Raw genomic sequence first — 14510 nt, forward strand, 5'->3', positions numbered from 1 at the left:
TAACTTTTGTGAAACCATATTGATCGTCAGACATTAGTTTATGTTTCTCAACAAAATTTTCCAGCCTTTTGAGGAATATTTCTTCGAGTTTTATTTTAAATCGGCAGAGTAAAGACACTGGTCTGTAATTTGTCCTGATTTTTATAATGGAATTACTTTTAGTCGTTTAAATTTTTTGTGGAAATGTTCCTGTTTTAAAGAATAAATTGCAAATATAGGTTGGCTGTCAACAATGCAATCAATTACCTTTATTACCACCATCATATTAACTCTGTTAGTTTTCTTTATGAATTGTTTGACGATTTTTAGAATTTCCTTTCCTGTCCCCGGGTTTCAAATAGATTGAGTTTGGATTTCTCTTTATGTAGTGTTCAACAGTTTCCTTTTCTGATTTATTTGCACAGTTTATTTCATCAGCTAATTTTGGCCCTATTTTTTACAAAATATTCTTTAAACTCCCAAGTCATTTCCTGTCAGGTACGGGGGTTGATGAAGGACCCAAATGCAGAGACGGGAGGCAGGTGGTTCCAAGGGCAAGGGGTTTATTTAGATGACAAAAAGTGCTGTCGAGCAGGGAAACAAAAAAACAAACAAAAAACAACTGTTGTGGTGACCAGGAAGACAGGGAAGACAATATGGAGCAGCACAGAGGAAGGCCATGACAAGACATATATACTGACAGGACTGAGAAGACACCGATGCAAACGATCAGCGGAGATTGGGACAAGGAAAGTCAAGCTGAAACTAAGTCAGGCGGGGAAAAAACAGAACCCTAATCATGATATATCCTGATTATTGTTGCACATTTCATTTTAACTAACTAAAAAGTCTGGTTATTTTATTTTGTCTTTTTGTTTTCTAATGACACTGTTCAATGCTTTCCAAATTCCTTTAGTATTTTATTAATTTTTTTCCCATTCTTTTTGTAGTCTTCTTTGCATGTTCTCATAAAACTGGTTAATTTGTATTTTATATATTTTGTATTGCTGTTCCACTCCAACAGTTCTATCCTTTAAAAATTGTTTGTATAAACTGATTTTTTTTGCATGCATTTGTCATTCCATTTGACATCGACAGATTTTTATTATTTTGTTTTCTACTACAGGATTTTGTGAGTGGGCAGTTTTTTGTTTCTCAGCCGATTCTTGCTCTGTCTTTTTCTTCCCTCCCCATCATCTGCTGGTTAAACTGCCCTAGCATAGGAAGACAGAATAAAGGTTGATTTCAAGACCACTATTCATGACATAATTTATGCAGGAATACGGTTCTAGATCCGACACACGACATTCCAGTTGTGCAATCTGCATGTCTTTTTCTGCATTTTGTTTTTTTAACTATTATTTCTGCTTTGTTTTTTTTTTCAACTATTATACACAAGTATTTTCTGTTGTTTTGAGATATTTGCAAATATCAAGTTATTTTTGCATCAAATGCGAGAATGGAAAGTGGGGGCTTGTCTAAAACTATCAGAGCAACAGACTGAAATCTAAGCTGCTTTCTTAGAGATGAGTTGGACTTTGGTTCTCACTGCAGGTTTTGTGAGGGGGCTCTGTACTCATCCCCCCACCCCCTCCAGATCTTTAGAATAAAAGAACAAAGATCTCTGTCGTGTGTTTTTGTCTCCTCATCCTCTAAGGACAATGACAGCTGAGCGTGTAAATGTTTCTCTCCTTCCAGCCCTGTCAGCGCCAATCTCGACACACACAGTGAGAAAGAAGCGTGGGGGTTATGAAACCCTCCTTCACATCACCCACATATGTTTATGTTTTCAAATCTTTAGAAACATCAGACAGAAAACAAAATCAAATCACAATCACCAGTTTATTTTTTTAAGAGTTAAAAGTTTTTAATCTGATCCTTTAGGGCTGTCAGACTCCAGACCTTGAGGACAGGCATCCTGCTGTTTTTTTTTGTTCAGAAATCCTGATTTATCTGCTGCTGATTACTTGGATCAGGTGCGTTTACCCAATAAGTAGCTTCAACGTCCGGTTAGTTGAAAAACATGTAGGACACTGGCTCTCGAGGCCCTGGAGTTTGGCACCTTATGCTTTAGAATAGTCGGAAATACATAAATGATGTTAAAAGGGAGTCTCGTTGTTGAGCAGAGCTGAAGTTGAGAGCTTGTGGATCCAGTGTCCAGTGGATCATGACAGGGGCAGAACTCTGGCTCCCTCTGAAGGGCTGGTGATAAAGAATGTGGCCGTCCCACTGAAGCGCTCCTGTTGTACCAAAAGAAAGGGAAGTGTGAGAAGACTCAATATTGGGATCCTCTCCTTTTTAGCCTTTTTGTTAAAGTCCCCATTTCAAACATCTTTGATCAATTTAAAAAGGGTTCCGAGTGTTCTTTTATTACAATTATGCCATTTTTAGCCAAAATCAAAAAACCTGTGCCGTTTCCTAGGGCAGAGATTTTGTAAAGCAGGAAGGGTTCATTAGAAATTCACCTCCGAGTTGTGAGTGTGACTGCTGGTGTGGCGTAAGCACAACCCCACGTCTGATTCAAAACGATTTGAATAAAGAAATACTCAGATGCATTATTAAGCTCAAATTTCTTTTAATATGTCCTTCATCATCAGAAAAAGGCACAAGAACATGTTTGTTAAAGTGGGTCTTCAATTACTTGCCAAAAATATGTCTATATGTAAAAATACAGTTATATTTCAGATGTGGCAGGCAGAGGGCCACTTAATTAACCCTTGTGCTATCTTAGGCACTTTAACATTGGGAGTTGGGTCATCTAGACCCACTAGACAGTGCTCTGAACCTTTTTTCTTCAATGATTTGTGATCTTCACCGGTGTCCATGGATTACATGAAATCCTCTCCACCTGTATCCACCTTTGTGATGGTAGGGAGAACACATCAATGTAATGGTGGAGTCATAGGATAGCACATGGGTTAATCTCATCTGTGAGCACCAGCTGCTTCATCTGCAGAGGGCTGATAGAAGCCTTTCCCTCCTCTGCCAAAGCTAGAATCAGCCTTAGACCCACTGCTTCCAGGTTGGGATGTGTAGCAGATGTGCAGCAGTTGTGCACACCTGCTGCACATCTGCACTGTCTGTCGTCCAGCCAGCCGCCTGGAGTAGCGATCACCTCGCTATAGTCAATGGAAACATCAATGATGTAATGGCAAAATATGTTTTATTATTGCTTTGTTTACAATAAAGACGTTACCGGAATTAAGTGTATTTCTGGTTGAAAATACCAAGTCTGTAAAAGGTCACAATTATTTTGTAGAAACGGATTCGTTTTTTTGTCCCCCATGTCAGGTTACGGACAACTTCATCACATCTTAACCTCTGTGACAGTAAAAGTATATTCTTAGTAAATGGATTTCAAAATGAACTGTTTCTGAATGGAAATGTTCCAAAAAACCTAAACCTAAACCTAAAAAACCAAAGGAAACTGAGCAGCCCATGCTCCAACTGAGAACATATGCCCACCTTCAGATGAAGCTCATCACGACCAAGCCTCACCTGGAAGTTCAGGTAGATGCAATCCTCAAGGAACAAATATAAATCTGGGTTTATTTGCCTTAGTTAAAAAGAGGGGGAAAAAAGGTGGAGGGGAGGTGTTCACCACACGCTCTATTGCAAGTTTACGCTGATGCCCTTTTAAAATAACCTCGGAGGTGGAGGATTTGCCCGTCCCACTGCTCCAATGACAGTCAGTTCTTCATCTGAAGTTGAATTCAGCTCATTTCGCCATCTTTGTACAAAATCAATGTGAGCTTTTGACCAAACGGCCCGAGACCTTCAATATGCGGCTCAGAATCTCTGCAGGATTAGGGTCTTTGTACAAACAACTCAGGGGCTGCTGAGACCCTGGGATCTCCTGTGGGAGAAGTTCCCTTCACAACAGGTCTGGAAAAGCCCCTTGTGCGCTGAAGGAGATTGAGCAGATGCCATGCGCAGCTCAAGGCTCTCTGAGCCACGGTGCACGTTCAAGTGAAATAGGCCGACTTGAAAATTGAGAGTTGGGGGAGGGAGAATTGAAGGCCAATACATCACACAAACACATGCTCTCTTTATACTACAAACACCGTAGAGGGTGTTTGTAGTATGATCTACTACACCACCTGAAGAACTGGTTAGACAGAAACTGACCCCCCCCCCCCCGGAAAGGGTAGAGCTTCCCCTTTGTTATACTGGACTGCTTCATAGTTTTTTTTTTTATTCTGTTAACATGAACCAATGCCCCCCCAACCCCCCAACCGCCATGCTTTCAAAAGAATGGAAAGTGCACGTTTGTTGACTTCTCATACAACAACTCCCCCCAGAATCCAAGCAAGAAGAACCAGCATTTGTTCTGATTGGACCCATCCAGGTAATTCCTGCAGTTACCAAAATGTCTTTGATTGGATCAAAGATCGGATTAGAATTGAACTTTGTACATGGGCCCGGAAAAACTCCATCCGATCATAACAATTGTCCACATACGCCACACTTTCAATTGGATTTAGTCATTTTGAAATGTGCAAAACTATCTAAAATACTGGAAATGGCCATAGAAGAAGAAATAGCGTGTTCCGCTGTAAACAAACAAAGCCGGGGCATACAGCGAGATGATCTTCTAAACCTGCTTTTATTACTAATGTTATCATCTTTAAGTGCCTGTTGGCTCATAATGTCTAAATGCCGTCAAGAATAAAGCACTGGCTGCACAGACCCGGAAGAAGGGTAAGGGTTAGCTTAATACGTGCCAACAAGAACAACATTTAGCCTAGGATGCACTTGAAATCCATGCGGTCAATGCTGCCATGTGCATCTTAAAACGCAGCGTTTCAGAGGTAGAGGCGTGAAAAAAGGTGGGGACTTACAATCAGCTCTGTGGCGACAGTAGTTGCCATAGATATGATGACTTGGAGCGACTCGGACATATTCCTGCCGACTGATTAAACATGGGGGGGCGCCCCTATTAGGAAGCAATGGTGAAGGATTTGGCCTCATTTTGTGAGGGCCGGAGGTGAGGCATTTTCTATGGGTGACGTCACACCACGATTCGTCCTTTGGTTTTACAGTCTATGCTCTGAGCCCCCCCTCACACATAGAAAGTCACACTCTCTGAGCAACACTCGGGGAATGAACTCGTATCTCTTAAAGGGACAGTCGTAACACATTTGCACTTTTAGAACTGCCACTTGACATCTTGTGTTTTTGTGGGTATGATGTGAGTGAATTGTTTTGTTTCCTCTATACTTTTGGCATTTGGAGCAGACAGCAAAGAAAGAATTTCATTGTGCAGGGAAACCCGTTTCTTTACTGTGCATATGATAATAAACCCTTTGAATCTTTGAATCTTGATTGATCTGTGCTGACTAGAAATTTACCAGGTAGACCTAGTGCTTTAACTTTCAAGTGACCTCAGTCTGCAGAAACCCAGGTCAGACAGACTCGGCCATTCAGGTCTTTCTGTGATCAGAGAAAGATCAAAAACCTATATGGGTTAACCAGAAACCCTGACACTTTCTCTCATCAGCCATCAATACCAGGATTCCCATGATCCAAACTTTTATATAGAAAAATGTTTACATATTTTAAATAACCAAAGGAATCATACATGTAAATTATTCTATTTACCAACACATGACAAAAGGAGTAAACACAGGACCCTCTAATCAGGTTTTTGGTGGAGCTGGGGCTGGCAAAAAAAATAAAAACCCACCCCCATTCCTTTATTGGGACAACAGAAATCAATCAATTGCAGCTTATAATAAAAACTACTGTAACTAAAAACTTAGTGTGGAATACAAAACTAAATACAATAATACTAACCTGAAACAATAAAACCACACTCAGTTCACCATCACTGCTGGGGGGACACCATGACCTAACCCCGCCTAAATTGTGTCCTTATCACTTAATTTAGAAGAGAACAAATGGAACAGGGTTGATGCAATCTGCAATACCCTAGTCTATCCACATGAGGTCATTATCACAGAAAGCAGCACACAAAGAGCTGGAAAACACCAGACAGAAACTGTCACAACTAAATGCGGCAGGAGTGCTGAGTCAGCATCTCAGATGACGGGCTGCCCTACGGCAAACCAGGAGGTCAGAATAACACATGCGGGGCAGTAAGTTTTGTTAAAGAGTTTGTAGATTCATCTGTTAAAGAATGAATAATCAGAGTTCACAGGGAGCTGCATTCAAATCAAAAGAACTTCACTGATCGTCCCAGTTTGTCATTTTTTATGCAGCAGATGAAACTTCACTTAAACCCTGATCTACTTCACTAATATTTGTACCCCTGGCGTCACAAAGTCCTTTCCCTGCTGGGGAAAACAGTAAACATGAGATCATGCTAGAGCGGTGTTGACATACCTGCATGTGGAGGATGGCCTTATCGACACTGTGGGCCTCCAGCAGTGTCACAGTGCACCCACCAAATCCACCACCCGTCATCCGACTGCCAAATACTCCGTCCACCTCCAGGGCAGCAGAAACCAGCTGGTCTAGTTCTCTACAGCTCACCTCATACAGATCCCTGACAGACAGAAAGCCAGTGAGCTCCCCACATTACCACAGTAGCAGCTGCTGCACGCTCACGCCGTCACCTGTACCTCAGTGAATTGTGGCTCTCCACCATCAGCCTCCCAAACTCCTTGTAGGCCCCTCTTCTCAGGGCCTCCGCAGCTTGTAGGGTTCGCTCTGTCTCCTCAATGACGTGGCGAGCTCTGCGGAAGATCACGTCGTCCAGCCTGCTTTTCACCTCTGCAGGAAGAGGAAAAGAGTAAATGTTACTCAAAGAGTTGGAGGTTTCTACAAACATCTAACAGATATCTAACTGTGATTAACATGGTATGAGAGCACCATAGAACAATACCAGAATACAGCACTACAGAGGCACCTGAATGCAGCTTTACAACTGAATGAAACATGGTTTCTGCAATATTGAACAATATTGAACACTGAAATGCAGCACAGTTCCCAAATGAAACATTGCATCAAAATGCAACATTGTACCTGAATGCAGCGTTGTGCCTGAGTGCAGCGTTGTGCCTGATGGTAAAACTTCCCTTGGCAGCAGCATGGTGCTTAACTGAGACAATCCATCAGAATAAAGCATTGTCCTCAAATGCAGTGCTGTACCAGAATGCAAGATGATGCCTAAAAAAAACACTGCAACTGCTTTCAGAAGGTACTTAAATGCACCACAGTCCCTGATCATCATGCTGACATGTTTCCTATAACAGCAGAAGCTGCAAAGGCTCCCTACCTCCAAAACAACAAACTATTACCTGAGCAGACTCTCCCTCCAACTCGTTGCCTAGTTTCCGTCCGCGGCCGCAGGTACAAATAACCAAAGACGCCAAAAAGGAACCAATCGATGAGCAATAAACCCTCCAACCAGGAAGACGATCTTTCTGTTTTCATCCTACTAACTACAAACGCTGTATGGAATTTAGCTGTTTACCAGCCGGAAGACATCTCTAAAGATGTTAAACAGAATTTTTACTGGAAGTTTACGACTTTAATCCTGTTTAGATTTTTGTCTGTCAAAAATTACAACAATATGTAAAGACCCACCACTGAAAATTGTGTTTTTTGTGTTTTTAACATGTTCTTGTCGCATTTTTCTTATGATGAAGGAAATATATAAGGCAAATTAATCTTAAAATTGCATTTCTGAATATTCCTTATTCAAATTGCTGTGAATCAGCAGCAGATGAAAAAATGCTATTAGAAAAAAGTTGTAGTTGTTATGTAAAATTTACCATCAGCAGGCCACAACCTCCCTGCTCAACTCCATTCTAATGCATCCAGCTGGAACCAGTCTGACCATTCTCCTCTGATCTCTGGCGTTAACAAGGCATTTCTGCCCATAGAACTGGAGCTCACTGAATATTTTTTATTTTCCGACCTATCTCTAAACGCTAAGATGATTGCGGGTGAAAATACGCAGACCAGCCCATCTGGCACCAGCAACCTTGTCACTTAAATCACCTTTCTTCCAGATTCTGATGCTCGTTTTGAACTACAACAGATCGTCTTTACCATGTCTACATGCTTAAATGCACTGAGTTGCAGCCATATGATTGGCTGATTAGAAAATTGCATTTCTGAGCAGTTGGACAGGTGTACATAATAAAGTGACCAGTAGTGCAGAAGAGCTGCTTCTCCTTTCAGAATCTGGTTCAGTTGCTCAGTATCCAAGAGGACCCCCTGGATCAGACGAGGTCCGGATACCTTCCAGCTCTTTCATGGTTGCATCTCTGAGGCTCTTCTTCCCCAAAGCTGTGGCCGCCTCCTCGCATTGCTGGCGCCTCTTAGCGTACTCGCTGTTCGCCAATGAGTGTTTCAAATTGGAGTTGGTGATGAGGATGAGTGGACCGGGGAGCACTAGAGGGACCGGGGATACCTCCAAGGACCTGAGGAGAACCAGAGCATGGGTGTGCTGGGATGGGGCCGCACTTGTGCAGAGCAGTTACGTCTGCATGTAAACAGACCTGCAGTCAATGAGCAGAGCCTGCCCCTCTTTGCCCAGGATGGAGACCAGCTGGTCCATGATGCCGCAGGGCACGCCGGCATGGGTGTGCTCTGCCTTCTGACAGGATAGAGCTTTGGCCACGTTGTCACCTCCATCTGTGAAAGAAACTCAGCTGAAGGTCATTTTAAAAAAATTCTATTAAACTGAGTCTTCATGTCCAAACATAGCCTGAGCAGCTCTGCTCTTTACCACCTCCCTCCCCACTGACACGCAGCAGCAGAGTAATCAGAGTACTTATGCAGGTAACCAGTGCTTAAGAGTGAAAGTCTTCCGTGGATGGATTAAGGATATTCTTTCTCCTGATTAGATTTTTTGACCAGTGGTCACCAGATTCTATTTTCTTGTGAAAGTCCAGCAGCCCCTGAATGTCTTACCTGTGACCTCTCACCTGTCTTCATCATTGCCGCTCTCACCTGGCTTCAGCTGCTGCAGGAAAGTATAGATGGCCACTTCTAAGGAGGCGGAGCTAGACAGTCCTCCCCCCAGCGGGACACTACTGGCCACCACTGCCCTGAATCCCGGCAGAGGAGAAGCTGCAGCAAACACATTGGTCAATAATTGAGATCTGATATTTCTGTTGCTGTTGAAACTGAGCTTCCTACCTCTGTAGTGCTGAATGACCCCCTTCACGTAGTTCGCCCAGCGAGGGACACCTGGAGTCAGCGCAGAATTGTCCCCGGCCAGGCTGAAGGACACCTCCCGGGGCTCATCTGCGTCTTCTGCAACCGTTACTATGGTAACATCCTGCCCAAGGTTGAGACTGCCAACCACCACAGTGACCAGGGGGAGCGCCTGATTCACAATCACACATCACATAGAAGGACTCACATATGTTCAGCAGGGAAAAGCTTTTTAGTTTGTCATCATTTTCCTGATATATTTCATACATTTTCAAACCGCTGACTGCAACACAATCTGAACAAACAGTCTGAACAAAAAAAAAGCATGCGATTGCAGAATTCCTGTCCGTTCAGAGAGGAAACCGAAAGTAGATGGAAATATTACCAGTAATGTGACAAATTTTGGGATCCTACTGTACACTGACAAGGAGCTGAACATGAACAGCATTTATTCATCCTGTCATTTTTAAGAGGTGATGAAACTTTGTAAGTTGCATATCTACTTTTCCTTTCGGCTTTTCTCTTCTGTCACAGCGAATCAGCTCCCTCCATCTAACCCTGTCTCCTGCATCCTCTCTAACACCAGCTACCTTCATGTCTTTGCTCGCTGCCTCCATAAACCCCCTCTTTGGTTTTTCCTCTAGACCTCTTGCCTGGCAGCTCTTGTCTCAACATCCTTCAACCAATAAAGATTCCCTGTCTTTCCTCTGGATAAGTTCAAACCATCTCAGTTTTACCACTGGCTTTATATGCAAAACCTCGTACATTTGCTGTCCCTCTGATGTCCTCATTCCTGATCTTATCCATCCTGGTCACTCCCAAAAAGAACCTCAGGATCTTCATCTCTACTACCTCCAGCTCTGCTTCCTGGCTATTCCTCAGTGCCACCGTCTCTATGCCAAACTATATTGCTGGCCACAGTTTTTTACACCTTTCCTTTCAACTACTCTTTCCCATAACTTCATTGTATGGCTTATTATCAGCTTTCTTCCTCTGTAGTATTTCCGGTGCGCCCTTCAAAATAACAGCACAAGTACAAATCGTATTTTGGGGCAACTCCTGACAGAGAAGTAAACCCTGCGGTTACCATCGGCAGCACGAATCCCTGGTTGTAGTCCGTGTGCTCCCCGATCAGGTTGACCCTCCCCGGCGCGCACACCGCCACCTGCGGGGTCTCCTCCCCGAACGAGCGCGTGAACTGCCGCCGCGCGGCCGCCACCAGGTCTGACACAGCGGGAACCGAAGCCGCCATCGGGGGTCCCAGACTGTGCTGAGCTGACCGACGGAGGGAGCTGGAGACCGAAACCCGGACCCGGAGTGGCGCTTCCTCATGCTTTTGCCCTTGATTGGTTGAAGACCGTCATGTGACATCGTAGCCTGCTTATTATTTAGCAGTCATTGGTTTATGAAACTCGCAAGTCAGTCATGTGACTTCTACACGTCCACTTTGTACAACAAAAATTATGTGATCGATCTGAGCTTCACCTGCGCAGATCAGAGCTGCACTCGCGCATCACGCGCTTTGGTTTTGATCAAGGGTGAGCAAACTTTCAAAACGGTGGCTTTTGTTCTCATATTAGTGCCAATTGCACCATAGGTTGATATCCCTCAAGGAAAACCGCAAATTAAGAGGAATGCTGCGTTCGTGTGCTGTTGGAAGTATCAGGAAAATTGCTTTCCAATTCACAAAAAAATCACATATGACCATCAGAAAAAAAAAAAGTTCTTCAAACACCCCCTAAAAGCAAAATAACTTTCTGCAACTTGGCAAAGGTCGATTTATTTATAGTGGACCATCTATAGGGAGATACCAGAATTACAGGAAAAATAAAACATCATTAAGAATTATCAATATAATTTATTCCAGTTTAGCTGGCCAGATTATATAGTTTAATATGCTGCATATAGCTGTAGTTTGCCCACCCCTGTCCTAAACTTTGGACAAAAGCTGTGTGCTGGAAGCATGTCATTACACACCTGTGGGTTCAGCAGCAGAAGATGGAGCAGCCAAGCAAGGGAAGCAACATCAGTCTCTGGAAAAAGGCTCTCTGGTTTTCAACAAAGCGTGGCAGCTATATCTGGCAAAGATCCTCGACTGATTGATAATCTGAGACCAATTAACCTGCTTAATAATGATTATAAAATCTTAACTCACATATTTGCCAATAGAATGAAAACTGGGATGTCCCAGATTATTTCTGACACTCAGTCTGGCTTTCTGAAAGGCCGATCCATTCATAATAACATCCGCCTTATATTGGATCTGTTGGATTCCAATTATCTGATTGAAGACGAAGGCTTCATTTTGTTCCTTGATTTTTTTAAAGCCTTTGACAGTCTAGAACATCAATTTATGTTTCAAACTTTAGATTTATTTGGCTTCGGACCCAATTTTATCAATCTCACCAAAACACTTTATAGAGATACGAATAGTGTCATTTCATTGCCACATGGGACTTCGCCGAGATTCTCCATTAACAAAGGAGTTAAACAAGGCTGTACCATCTCTCGTTTACTCTTCATCATAGCAGCTGAATTGTTATCCGTTTGGATAAAAACTCAAAATTTGAGAAACTTAATTCTTTCGGCCAGCAAATAGCAATCACTCAGTTCGCTGACGATATAGCTATTTTTATGAAGGACAGCAGTCAGATTTCGGTGATTTTACAATTAATAAATGCTTTCTCCAGAGCTTCTGGTCTGAAACTCAATCTAAATAAATGTGAATTATTTCCAATTAAAGATTCCACTTTAAAAACAATTCAAAACATTCCTGTTAAATCCCAAGTAAAATATCTGGGTATTCACTTAACCAAAGACCCCAAGTCATTGGAGGATCTAAACTTTTGGAAAACTCTAGATGATTGTAAATTAAACCAAAATTTGTGGACAAACCGAGATATTTCTATTCTGGGCAGAGTTTTTCCAGTAAAGATGGAATCTCTGTCGAGATTGATTTAGGGAAGGATAAAGAATAACCTGGGTAGATTAATCTCGACAGAGATTCCATCTTTACTGGAAAAACTCTATGGAGTCCTATACTGTTCATAATTAAATAAATAAATATTTAATTCAATAAATAAATATGACCCCATGCAAATACACAATCAACCAATAAATCTCTCATAAATATATAAAAAGATCATGAAATTGTGAAAAACCAGCACACTGATTTTAAATTAGCCATTGTATTATTCAATATATTTCATTTTGCTTTAAAAACATGTTCATTATTTTAAAACAGCATTTTAAAATATTCATTTTTAATCATGTTGAATTTTACTATAATCCTGTCTTTTTTCAGAAGCTCATATTTCAAAATCGAATATTTTCCAAAGTAGCTTTGTTTTATTTCATGTTGCTGTTTTTCACAATGGCGTATTTATTTCATGAAAAGCTTTTTCAGCAGAATGGGTCTTTCTGTCAATCAGTGAAAGTGGGCGGGATCTAAACGCTCATTGGCTGATCCATGGAAATCAACTCATATTCCTCGATACCCGCTCAGCGGTGTGCCAGTCAGAGAGATGATATATTTCAGCGATATCCGCTAGGCTTTGCTGACATTAGAGGATCAAATAGAGACAAACTATCTGTCTGCTGCAGAAGATGCAAACATCCACAACTCTGTTTTTGTAGTTTGAGGGTTTGTGTGGACCAAACCACAAAGGAGCTCCGGTCGTCAACATCTTTCACACTCCTCATTCTTACGCCATTCACTCACAGCTCACATCGTGACATATGTCGGCTCGCAGGAGGATCGACAGAGTGAGACCAGGCAGCTGTGCAAAGCGGGACAAGCCTGCTCGGGCCTGAACCTTATGATATTTTTCTATTTTCAATGAGACAATGATTATAATCAGGTCCTCTGGTTTTATTTTTCCCTCTCAAGAAAAATGTTGAACCTTTCCTGCGATGACGTTTCTGACATCCTAACAGTCTCCATGTACATTGTGCATCCATGCATTGTTACTGAGATAAGCACAAGCAACCGCTCCATGTGGCTATCAGGCTAAAAACATTAGCTTGTTGCCCCTCCCACACGCGGCATGGTGCGTTCATGGAAACTCCAGTTCATAGATGCTTAGTGGAACTCCAACAACCACTCAGCCTAGCTTAGACCACTACTATACGTTCATGAGAAGATAAAAATTGCCAAACCGACCACAAAATCACCTGAATTATGCACACTCGCCCAAAGCCACTTTTATCCGCAAATTTAGAACCAAAACTGCCCAATTTCTTGTAACACTGTGGATGTGTTGAGGTGCATACTCCCCCTAGTGTTGAGGGGTGTGCATTGCGCCATCACGTTTGCTGAAACATCTTCAAACGATATAATCAGGGGAGTTAGGGTGCTGCTGCTCATGTCTGGATAAAGGAATGGCCAATCACAAAAGTGTCTCCGCCTTGTCTAGTTTGATTGACAGACAGACAGACCCATTCTCCTGAAAAAGCTCTTCATGAAATAAATCAGCCATTGTGAAAAACAGCAACATTAAATAAAAACAAAGCTACTTTGGAAAATATTGATTTTGAAATCCGAGGTTCTGAAAAAAGACGTAAAATTATAATATATTCCACATGATTAAAATGAATATTTTTAAAATGCTGTTTTAAAATAATGAACATGTTTTTAAAGCAAAATGAAATATATTGAATAATACAATGGCTAATTTAAAATCTGTGTGCAGGTTTTTCACAATTTCATGATCTTTTAATATATTTATGAGAGATTTATTGGTTGATTGTGTATTTGCATGACGTCATATTTATTTATTGAATTAAATATTTATTTATTTAATTATGAACAGTATAGGACTCCATATAAATCTGCAATTAAAGACATAAATCAAATTAATTTTAAATTAATTTGGAAATAAAAAACTCATTACATTAGGAAAAGTTTGATGCTAACAGATTATGAGGAGGGAGGACTTAAAGCTATTGATGTTGAATGTTTAGACGGGACGATTAAAATCAACTGGCTGAGATCCTTCTTAAAGAACGAAAAATGTTTCTGGTATCAATTCCCCTCTAAACTATTAAGGGATGTAGGAGGAATTAACTTTCTGCTTGAGTGTGACTATGATCTAAAAAAACTGCCAATCAAACTTTCCGCCTTTCATAAGTTTTATTGCACGGGAAACTAATCTATAAGCATAACTTTAGTCCGCACACCACGCCTCTCTGGAACTGCCGTTATGTGTTACGGAGGAACAAATCCTTGTTTTACAATAACTGGCTGACTAAAGGGACATGGTCTGTTCTGCATTTACTGGGTCATTCTGGAAACATTTTGAGGTTTGAACATTTTAGTTCTAAATTTCAATTATTTGATCGGAAACAATATGATACTGTGATCAAAGCTCTTCCTCGGTCATTGATACAACTATCGCAAA

At 41.5% G+C, this 14510-nt stretch overlaps 1 protein-coding gene across 1 annotated transcript; it reads right to left on the reverse strand.

Moving 5' to 3' along the window:
• Window positions 1–525: 525 nt before the first annotated feature.
• galk1 (galactokinase 1) lies at window positions 526–10438 on the reverse strand. Its single transcript, XM_004086827.4, has 8 exons — window positions 10199–10438; window positions 9094–9283; window positions 8905–9024; window positions 8451–8586; window positions 8191–8372; window positions 6564–6714; window positions 6325–6487; window positions 526–2219 (listed from the first exon to the last, which is right to left on the reverse strand). Exons 1-8 carry the CDS (start codon window positions 10361–10363, stop codon window positions 2145–2147), a joined length of 1182 nt encoding a protein of 393 aa, XP_004086875.1. The 5' UTR covers window positions 10364–10438; the 3' UTR covers window positions 526–2144.
• Window positions 10439–14510: the final 4072 nt, after the last annotated feature.

The sequence above is a fragment of the Oryzias latipes genome, chromosome 19 (genome assembly GCF_002234675.1).
Source record: "Oryzias latipes chromosome 19, ASM223467v1".
Lineage (NCBI taxonomy): Eukaryota > Metazoa > Chordata > Actinopteri > Beloniformes > Adrianichthyidae > Oryzias > Oryzias latipes.